This window comes from Meriones unguiculatus, chromosome 5 (assembly GCF_030254825.1).
Source record: "Meriones unguiculatus strain TT.TT164.6M chromosome 5, Bangor_MerUng_6.1, whole genome shotgun sequence".
Taxonomy (NCBI): domain Eukaryota; kingdom Metazoa; phylum Chordata; class Mammalia; order Rodentia; family Muridae; genus Meriones; species Meriones unguiculatus.
The window spans coordinates 18,258,071-18,269,822 of NC_083353.1; the positions used below are offsets into that span (position 1 = coordinate 18,258,071).

At 38.6% G+C, this 11,752-nt stretch overlaps 1 gene segment (V, D, J or C); it reads right to left on the reverse strand.

The window, feature by feature from the left end:
- Nucleotides 1-1,469: 1,469 nt before the first annotated feature.
- On the reverse strand, nucleotides 1,470-2,002 carry LOC110563409 (Ig kappa chain V-V region MOPC 21-like). The segment is given in 2 exon segments: nucleotides 1,470-1,764; nucleotides 1,954-2,002. Coding segments are annotated over 2 exon segments (303 nt in total).
- Nucleotides 2,003-11,752: the final 9,750 nt, after the last annotated feature.

Genomic DNA, 11,752 nt, shown 5'->3' on the forward strand with positions numbered 1-11,752 from the left:
AGGTTCCAGCCAACATTATTATACTCAACAAACTTATCAATAAAAAAAGACGGAGAAAGAAAAACTTTTCAGAAGGGTATCAAAACATTTCCTGAGATTCATAGCCAAATTTTGGGAGGAGTGCAGAGAATCTTATGAATGAAAGGGGAGATAGTAAGACCAGGAAGGGACAGGAACTCCACAAGGAGAAAAACAAAACCAAAATATCTGGGCACAGGGTACTTTTCTGAGACTGATTCTCCAACCAAGGTCCATGCATGGAGATAACCGAAAATCCCTGCAAAGATGTAGCCCATGGCAGCTCAGTCTCCAGGTGGATTACTTAGCAAGGGGAACAGAGGCTGTCTCAATCATAAACACAGTGCCTACCTTTTTGATCACCTTCCCCTAAGTGGGGAACAGTCTTATCAGGCCACAGAGTAAAACAAAGCACCCAGTCCTGATGAGACCTGATTAGCTAGGGTGAGATGGAAGGGGAGGAGATCCAACATTATCAGTGGACTGAGGGAGAGGCATGAGAGGAGGAGAGAAAAGGAGAGTGGGATTTGAAGAAGACGAGGAAGGAGAACATAGCTGGGATACAAAGTGAATAAATTGTAATAAATTAATAAAAATCAGATGCATACATGCAATAGACACAGACATATAGACCAAAGCATACAACATGTTCAGTTGACCAGAGTTCCTCATCTTTTCTATATGCTGATAATGCAATCTGGTCTTTCATATTTATACAGCCATCTATAATTGCAGCAATAAACTATTTATTATATAAAGAAAAAAAAACAATTCAGGCATTCAAAGAAAGCAAGAGCTGGTTCTTTGAGAAAATCAACAAGATAGAGAAACCCTTAGCCAAACCAAGAAATAGGCAGAGAGAAACTATACAAATCAACAAAATCAGAAACAAAAAGGCGGCCATATTGATAAACACTTAAGAAATTCAATGAGTCCTTAAGTCTAACTTCAGAACTCAATACACCATAAATTTGAAAATCTAAATGAAATGGACAATTTTCATGATAGATAATTTACCAAAGGTTGAGGATTCTTAATCTACACTAATAATCTCAGGATGATGTATTCTTTTTAAATAATTTTAAAATCTGTCTTATTTTATACAGATTCATCATAGTCTAAAGCTATAACAAAGAGATATCTAAAGCCAGTATGATACCATAACCTTAACTGATGCCTCTTGCTAGTACTGTATCCTTTCAGTGCAACACCACAACTTCTAAATCTCTTCACTTAGCTTCTCTAATTTATCTATACACACCAGTGTTGCCAAAAATATGGAAGAAAAGAGGCTATCTCTTAATCAATTTTCTATAGAAGCTTTCATCAATTAGTCATGCATAACAGATCTCAGGAAGAAGGTGGAAGTGTGCAAGCCAGGGCTGTTTGTGGTGCAGGCAGCTGGTGAGACTCTCAAAAATGTTTGTGTTGGAGGCTGAAGCACTGTGGGAGGATAGCTGCTATGCTGCTGACAGTAATAAACTGCCAGGTCTTATGCCTGCACACTGCTGATGCTGAGAGTGTAATCTGTCCCAGATCCACTGCCTGTGAAGCGATCAGGGACCTCAGTGTTTCGAGTGGACGCAGAGTAGATTAGCAGTTTAGGAGGCTGCCCTGGTTTCTGCTGGTACCAAGCTACCCAACCACTCACACTCTGACTGGACTTGCAGCTTAGGGTGATTCTCTCTCCAACAGATGTGGACATGAATTCAGGAGACTGGGTCATCACAATGTTCCCCTCAGCACCTGCAACCAGAAATAAACAATGGGTATACACATATACAAACAAAAAGTTCCTGATACAAATGTTGGCATCCAAAATGTCTTTTCTAATGGCATTGCCTGCATACAGTTGGATTCCAATAGTAAATAGCTGTTTTTTTTTTCTACAAATGCATTATTTGCATGATATTCTAACACTCTTTAATGTCTCACCAGACATCCAGAGAAGCAGGAATATGAAGACCTTGGTGTGTGTCTCCATCTTGGTTGCCCAGGCTGTCTGATGATTTTCAGTTCTAACTGCAAAGGCCTGGTTTATAAATTATGAGCAGCTGGGCTGTCTTGGAGGGAACTATGCAAAACAGTCTTCATATGAGAAAGTAAATAACCAGGGTACTGGGCTGTGAGAGAATCCAGGTTAAATCTTCAGCCAAAAATATCACCAAAGCTAGGAACCAATAACTGGGGAAACAGTAAAGACAGAAGCTCAAGGACCGACTTTGAGCTCTCAATCTGAAAATAGCAAGATGCACTCATGACAAGGTTCCATTAAAAATTAAAAGCATTTAAATAAAGTGAGTTTAATAGAAATAATAGTAGAAAAACTTTTATTACAATCCTGAGGAAATAATAAAAATCCTAATCAACAACAGCAGAAACAGAAGAAGGAGAAAGAAGAAAGGAAAAAAGAAGGGGAAAGTAGAAGAGTAGGTGAGAGAAAAGAAAGTAAAGAGAGGATGGAGAGGAGAGGGAAATCTGAATTGGAAAGGGACTGAAATGTGGAGAGGAGTGAAAAGTAGAGCAGATAAAGAAAATACATATTAAAACAGAAAGGTTTGGGAATAGCAAGTCAGATCAGTACTTATGAGCATTTCATCTCTTATAAAACACCCATGTTTGATTCCAATGAATTGTTTGATTATTCTCAGTCATCTATAGTTCCAGTTATATCACACACAAGGTACACATACATACATACATGCGTACATACTTAAATATCTAAATACATACATAGATTTTGAGATGTAATCCCTGAACTTCTGCTCCAGCTAAAACGAGGTCTGCCACCTGCTGCCTTCATTCTGCTATCACGGATTCTAGTTCTCTGAAAGCCCCCAAGGAACCTTTCTTAAAAAGTGGCTTTGGTAATTTTTTTAATTAAATTTTTTAGATTAATTATATTTTATTTGCTTTGTATCCTATCTGTAGCCCCTCCCTCATTCCCTCCCAATCCCCCCTCCCTCTGGCCTTCAACTTATCCCATGCCTCTCTCTAAGTCCACCAATAGGGGAGGTCCACTTCCCTTTCCATCTGACCCTAGCTAATCAGATCTCATCAGTACTGGCTGCATTGTCCACCTCTCTGGCCTGGCAAGGCCTCTTCTCTGTCAGGGATGAAATGAGGGGGGGTCAAAGAGACAGCCACTCAGTCCATGTCAGAGACAGTCCTTCTTCCCCTTACTAGGGAACCCAGTTGGATACTGAACTTCTGTGGGCTGCATCTATGCAGGGGTTCTAAATTATAGCCTTAAATGGACCTTGGTTGGAGTATCAGTCTCAGAAAATAGCCCTGAGCCCAGATATTTTGGTTCTGTTGCTCTCCTTGTGGAGCTCCTGTACTCTCCAGGTCTTATTCACTACCTCTTCTTTCATATGATTCCCTGCACTCTGCCCAAAGTTTGGTTGAGTCTCAGCATCTGCTTTGATATACTGCTAGGAAGATTCTTTCAGAGGACCTCTGTGGTAGGGCTCCTGTCCTGTTTCTTGTTTTTTTTTTTTTTTTTTTCCTTCTTCCAATGTCATTCCATTTATCTTTCTAAGTGAGATTGATCCTCTTACCCTGGGTCCTCCTTCTTCTTTAGCTTCTTTAGGTATACAGATTTTAGTATGTTTATCCTATCTTATAGGCCTAGTATCCACATATACGTGAGTATATTTCCTTGTTTTTAATTGCTGAGTAGTATTCCACTGTGTTAATGTACCACGATTTCTGTATCCATTCTTCCATTGATGGACACCTGGGTTGTTTCTAGGTTCTGGCTATTACAAATAAAGCTGCTACAAACATGGTTGAACAAATTTCATTGTTGCGGACTTGAGCAACTTTTGGATATATACCTAGGAGTGCTATAGATGGATCTTGAGGAAGTGCTTTTTCTACGTGTCTGAGAAAGTGCCTCATGAGTTATCACTTGAGTTTTTTTAACTTAGCCATTCTGATAGTTACATGGTGGAAACACAAGGTTGTTTTGATTTGCATCTCCTTGAAGACTAAGGACATTGAGCATTACTTTAAGTGTTCTTCTGCCATTCAATATTCCTCTATTGAGAATTCTCTGTTTAGCTCTGAACCCCATTTTAAATCTGATTACTTGATTTGTTGTTTTTTAACTTCTTTAATTCTTTATATATACCGGATAGTACCCCTCTGTCTGAATGTTATTTATGTAACATAATTCCTCATGATTTCTGTAAGTACTTTCATTTTTACTAAATAACTAGGACAGAAACTAACTTAATAAATAGGTAATATCAGAAATTTAATAAAGAAAAATAAGGTCATTGCTGGAATTTAAAGATTATCCATTTAAAAACTATGGATGATTAATACGAAAAAAATAATTATTTCTAAAATACTTATTCTGCTAATGAACACAGCCATAAAAATGAGAATATTTTTTATCAAATCACCTTTAAATTCATGCTATAAAGACAGGCAAAAGTAGTGGAAAATAATTATTTAATCTTCAATCGAAGTAGTATCTCCCATAAAAGATTAAAGGACACATTGGCCCTTGAATGCTCTCCTAGACTCTACTAGGGCAAGGCTTGCTAACTGACCATTGTACTCATAGGAGAGTGATTACTAGGCTATGTAGAGATAAAAAAAATGATGCTTCAGACACTGGCTGTCAGGCTAAGCTCTAAAGGTGTCTGTAATACAAGCTAATGCGTTGAGGAGGAGGTTGGAATACTCTTTATGGTAATAAGCTATCACATCTTCAGTCTGAATGCTCATGGTGATGAAAGTGAACCCTGTCCTAGATCCAGGAGCAATCAAGATGCCTGGGAGTTATCCATGTGTACAAATGAGAAGCCTTTATCTGCTTTTGCTGGAATCAGGCTAAATAATTGGCTCTGTGAGCTGTGTAGGTACCACTGATCTTTCAGCTGATGGTGACCCTCTATGCTGTAGACATAGCCAGGGAGGATCTCTACTTCTACCAGGTTCCTTCACAAACTACTCCTCTCTAGTCTCCCCAAGAAAAAGCCTACAGTTCATAGCTCCTCCTGGAGGTGACCAGTGGAAATTATGTTAGCTTTAAGCTCTGTTACAGTGTTTTAATTTATGCACACAATCAATAGTATCGCTAGAATTCCACAACTTGTAGTATAAGATGGGGCTGTGAGTTACAATCACTTCCAGTCTTATTAGGGTTTACTGGAAGGATGGCTGGTGGTGGTGTGACAGGCGATAAAAACTGTTTAGATTGGCATTCCTAGCCGTCTTGCTAAGATATTACCCCTACACCATTATTGGACTTAATTTGCCACATATTACAGCTTTAAGAGTCACACCTGTGCCCACTTTGGTTGACAGCAACCTAAATCTGAGAATTTAGGTTGCTGGCAGAGGAGAAACAGGCACATGCCAACAACCTATGAGAAATACTTTATTGACACAGAAACATGGCTAGACATCATTTCACATGTATGTATGTACACACTCTCCTGTCTCCCATTGCACAGAGTTTCACTAACATTTACATATATTGTCATTCAAAGGAAGTTAACATATACATTTCCTATTCCTTTTCATTTATGAGATAGTAGTTAGTACTAATAGTCAGAAAAATATGCTAAGGTAATAGAGGACAAGATGAAATGTGAATGAACTGGTGGGAGATGCAACAGAAATAAAGGGAGAGGAATGACTTCTTCAGAAGCAGGTACTTGAGAACAGTCCTGATGGAAGAGATTTGTCACTTCAAAGTGCAGAGTGGAGCCCTTTATCCATGCATAGGGCTCTGTGTTCATAAAAGGCAGAAGGTCTTAAGTGCACATTCCTGGGAAAGCTCATCTTTGTGGTAACATAAAATGGCTTATTCTTACAGGCCAGCATATTACTGAGACTGCCTGGTTTGAGAAATCTCTCAGTAATTTTGAGGTTAATGCTAAGTGCAAGAGAGCCTGTGAGACAATGGTCACAGTGATTATGTGTTTTCACTGGATACATTTTAGTCAAGGTTGTATTGACACACAAAGGAGGAAAAATGTGGAGACTTTTATCATTTCTGTGTGGAGATAGGAAAGCTGCTGCTTCAGACACTGGCTGACAGGCTGAGGTCTAAAGGGGGGTTCTACTGCAGGATGACACACTTAGGAGGAGTCTACAGATGAACTTTTAGGAAGTTTCCCATCCTTACATGAAACACAGGGAATTAAATTAATGGTTATGACTAGAAATGCAAACATTTTCAAGAAACTATGTAGGTGATGGTCTTAGAACCAAGAAAAAAAAACCTACCATTGTTTGTTTTGTATTGTTTTCTGCATGGACATGCACCAAATTGCTTTTAAATCCTTATATTTGAGCACATAGAATCTTGCAATTCTTAGCATCCATCCTAAAACTCTTTTCTTACAGTAGAAAGAAAGTAAGATAGAGGCTCACAATTGGTCAAAATACAGAGAACATGTAACTGTGGAGTATTCATATTAAAGAGAATGTCTCTGATCCCAAGTCTTGGGGATGTTCATGGAGAATAAACAGAATCCACATATAGAGCAGACGGGAAACAAGGGTTGTGAGACATTGCCATTTTAATTTTTTTTCATTTATGTTAATTACAGTTTATTGACTTTGTATCCCATCTGTAGCTCAGTCCCCCTTTACCTCTCAAACCCATCCTTCCTTCCTCTTCTTACCCATGCCCCTTCCCCAGTCCATTGTTAAAAGAGGTCCTCCTCCCCTCTCATCTGATCCTCCTATGTCAGGTCTCATCAGGATTAGCTGCATTGTCTTACTCTGTGGCCTGGTAAGGCTGCAAATCCCTGAGGTGGAGGTGATCAAAGAGCAGGCCAAACAGTTAATTTCAGAGACAGTCCCTATTCCCATTACTAGGGAACTTACTTGGACACTGAACTACCATGGGTTACATCTGTGCAGGGGTTCTAGGTTATCGCCTAGAACCCCTGAATAATCTAACTCTTTGTTTAGAGTATCAGTCTCAGAAAATATCCTTTGTGTCCAGATTTTTTGGTTATGTTGCTCTTCTTGAAGCTCCTGTCCATTCCAGATATTTTTTTTTTAGTTTTTATTTTTAATATTAGTTAGTTTGTTAACTTTGTATCCCTGCTGTATCCCACTCCCTCTTTCCTTCCTAATCACACCCTCCCACCCTCATCTCCTCTCTGCCCCTTTCCAAGTCCACTGATAAGGGAGAACCTCCTCCCCTTACATGCGTTACTGGTTTATAAGGTGTCTTCAGGATTGGCTGCAAAGTCCTCTTCTGTGGCCTAGCAAGACTGCTCCTTCCTTGAGGGGAGGGGTCAAAGAGCCCACCATTGAGTTCATGTCAGAAACAGTCCCTGTTCCCTTTATTAGGATACCCACTTGGATACTGAGGTACCAAGGGCTACATTTGAGCAGGGGCTCTAGGTTGTATCCATACATGGTCCTTGTTTGGAGAAACAGTCTCATAAAAGACCCTTGTGCCAAGATATATTTGGTCCTTGTGGAACTCCTGTCCTCTCCAGGTAGTATTAACTCCCCCTCCCCATTTCTTTTTTTATTCCCTACATTCTTCCAGAATTTTGGTTATGAATCTCAATATCTGCTAGCTAGAGTCTTTCAGAGGCCCACTTTGATAGGCTTCTATCCTGTTATTTGTTTGCACCTACATCCAATATCCATCCCATTTGTATTTCTAAGTAAGGATTGATCGTCTTACCCTGGGTCCTCTTTCTTGTTTATCTTCTTTAGGTGGATAGATTTCAGTATATTTATCCTATCTTATAGGTCCATATAAGTGAGTATATACCATCTGTGTCTTTCTGCTTTTGGGATACCTAACTCAGGATGATTGTTTCGAGATCCCACCATTTGCCTGCAAATTTCATGATTTCTTCGTTTTTAATTGCTGAGTAGTATTCCATTGTGTAAAAGTACCACAATTTCTGTATCCATTCCTCAACTGAGGGACATCTGGGTTGTTTACAGGTTTTGGCTATTACACATAAAGTTGCTACAAACATGGTTGAGCAAATGTCCTTGTTGTGTACTTGAGCCTCTTTTGGATAAATGCCTAGGAAAGGTATAGCTGGATCTTGAGGAAGCACTATTCCAAATTGTCTGAGAAAGTGCCAGATTGATTTCCAGAGTGGCTGTACAAGTTTGCATTCCCACCAGCAATGGAGGAGGGTTCCCCTTTCTGCACAACCTCTCCAGCATGTGTTGTCACTTGAGTTTTCGATCTTAGTCATTCTGGTGGGTGTCAGGTAAAATCTCAAGGTCATTTTGATTTGCATATCTCTGATAGCTAATGACATTGAACATTTTTTTCAGTGTTTCTCTGACATTCTGTATTCCTCTACTGAGAATTCTCTGTTTAGCTCTGTACCCCATTTTTTAATCAGATTGCTTGACTTGCTGCTTTTTAACTTCTTTAGTTCTTTATATATTCTGGATATCAGCCCTCTGTCAGATATAGGGTTGGTGAAGATCCTTTCCCAGTCTGTAGGCTGTCGTTTTGTTTTGATGACTATGTCCTTTGCTCTGCAGAAGCTTTTCAGCTTCATGAGGTCCAATTTGTTGATTGTTGCTCTTAGAGCCTGTACTGTTGGTGTTCTGTTCAGGAAGTTGTCTCCTGTGCCAGTAAGTTCCAAAGTCTTACCCACTTTTTATTCTAACCGATTTAGTGTATCTGGTTTTATGTTGATATCTTTGATCCACTTGGACTTTAGTTTTGTGCAGGGTGATAAATATGAATCTATTTTCATTTTTCTGCATTTAGACATCCAGTTGGACCAGCACAATTTGTTGAAGATGCTGTCTTTTTTCCACTGAATGATTTTGGATTCTATGTAAAAAATCAAATATCCAAGGTATGTGGGTTTAATTTGGGGTCTTCTATTCTGTTCCATTGATCCACTATTCCGTTTCTATGCCAATACCATGACATTTTTATTACTATTGCTCTGTAGTACAGCTTGAGTTCAGGGACAGAGATGCCTCCATATGATCTGTTGTTGTACAGGATCATTTTGGAAATTCTGGGTCTTTTTGTTTCTCCATATGAAGTTGATAATTTTTCTCTCAAGATCTATGAAGAATTGTGTTGGTATTTTGATGGGAATTTCATTGAATCTGTAGATTGATTTCGGCGGAATAGCTATTTTCACTATGCTAATCCTACCGATTTATGAGCATGGGAGATCTTTCCATCTTCTGATATCTTCTTCAATTTCTTTCTTCAGAGACTTGAAGTTTTTCTCATACAGGTCTTTCACTTGTTTGTTTAGAGTCACTCCAAGGTACTTTATGTTATTAATGGCTATTATGAAGGGTATTGTTTCCTTAATTTCTTTCTCAGCCCTTTTGTCTTTTGCATTCCCACCAGCAATGGAGGAGGATTCCCCTTTCTCCACAACCTCTCCAGCATGTGTTGTCACTTGTGTTTTTGATCTTAGCCATTCTGGTGGGTGTCAGGTAAAATCTCAGGGTCGTTTTGACAGGAAGGTTACTCATTTTTTTTTTTTTAGTTACTTTTGTATCCAGCCGCTTTGCTGAAGGTGTTTATCAGCTGAAGGAGTTCTCTGGTTGAATTTTTGGGGTCGATCATGTGTACTATCATATCATTTGCAAATAGTGACACTTTGACCTCTTCTGTTCCAATTTTTATTCCTTGATCTCCTTTAGTTGTCTTATTGCTCTAGCTAGAACTTCAAATACTATGTTGAAGAGATATGGAGAGAGTGGGCAGCCTTGTCTTGTCCCTAATTTCAGTGAGATTGGTTTGAGTTTCTCTCCATTGAGTTTGCCGTTGGCTATAAGCTTGCTGTATATTGCCTTTACTATGTTTAGGTACATTCCTTGAATCCCTGATCTCTCCAAGATTTTAAACATGAATGGATGTTAGATTTTGTCAAATGCTTTTTCGGCATCTAAGGAGGTGGTTTTTCTCCTTCAGTTTGTTTATATAGTGAATTACATTGATGGATTTCCATATATTGAACCAGCCTTGCATGTCTGGGATGAAGCTTACTTGGTCATGATGGATGATATCTTTGATGTGTTCTTGGATTCGCTTTGAAAGGATTTTATTAAGTATTTTTGCATCAATGTTCATAAGAGAGATAGGTCTGAAGATCTCTTTTTTTTGAGTCTTTGCATGGTTTGGGTATCAAGGTGACTGTGGCTTTGTAGAATGAGTTTGGTAATGTTCCTTCTGTTTCTATTTTGTGGAGTAGTTTGAGAAGTATTGGTGTTAGTACTCAGTTGAAGGTCTGGTAGAATTCTGCACTGAAACCATCTGGCCCAGGGCTTTTTTTGAGGGGAGACTGTTAATGACTGCTTCAGTTTCCTTGGGGATATAGGGCTATTCAGTCTTTCTACCTGATCTTGAATTAATGTTGGTAGATGGAATCTATCAAGAAAATTGTCTATTTCATTTAGATTTTCAAATTTTGTGGCATGTAGGCTTTTATAATATGACCTAATGATCGCTTTCGATTTCCTCAGTGTCTGTAGTTATGTCCCCCTTTTCACTTATGATTTTGCTAATATAGATAGATTCTCTCTGATTTTTCATTAGTTTGGCTAAGGGTTTACGTATCTTGTTGATTTTCTCAAACAACCAGCTTTTTGTTTCATTGATTCTTTGAATAGTTTTATTTGTTTCTAATTGATTGATTTCAGCCCTGATTTTGATTATTTCCAGCTGTCTTCTCCTCTTGGATGTATCTGCTTCTTTTTTTTTTCCTAGGGTTTTCAGTTGGGCCATTAAGTTGCTTGTATCTGATGTTACAAATTTCTTCTTGAAGGCACTTACTGCTATGTATTTTCCTCTGAGCACTGCTTTCAATGTGTCCCATAAATTTGGGTATGTTGTGCCTTCATTTTCATTGAATTCTTGGAAGTCTTTAATTTCTTTCTTTATTTCTTCCTTGACCCAGCTGTCATTTAGTAGCAAGTTGTTCAGTTTCCATGTCGTGTCCTCTTTTTATAATTTCCATTGTTGTTGAACTCCAGCTTTAGTCCATGGTGGTCAGATAGAATACAATGGATTATGTCAATCTTCTTGTATCTGTTGAGGCTTGCTTTGTGACCAATATGGTTTATTTTGGAGAAGGTTCCATGTGGTGCTGAAAAGAAGGCATACTCTTGAGTTTGGGTGAAAAGATCTGTAGACATCTATTAGGTCCATTTGATTTAGGGCCTCTGTAAGTGCCTTTATTTCCCTATTTGGATTCAGTCTAGTTGATCTGTCCCTTGGTGAAAGTGGGGTGTTGAAGTCTCCCACTATTAAGGTATTAGGATCAGTGTGTGATTTAAGCTTTAATAATGTTTTATTTACAAATGTAGGCTCTCTTATATTTGGGGCATAGATATTCAAAATTGTGATGTCCTCTTGGTGGATTTTTCCTTTGATGAGAATATAGTTGCCCTCCTTATCTTTTTTGATTAATTTTGGTTGAAAGTCTATTTTATTAGATCTTAGAATGCCTACTCCAGCTTGTTTTCTGGAACCATTTGCTTGAAAAACATTTTTCCAGCCCTTTATTCTGAGGTAGTGTTTATCTTTGTTACATAGGTATGTTTCTTGGATGTAAGAGAATGTTGGATTTGTTTCCACAACCATTCTATTGTCTGTGTCTTTTTTGGGGGGAGTTGAGTCCATTAATGTTAATAGATTCTAGTGACCAATAATTGTTACTTTTTTTGATGTGGGGTTGGTGGTGTTGCTGAGTTTTATTGCCTGTATTCTTTTCGGTTTTTTGTTGTGTAGTTA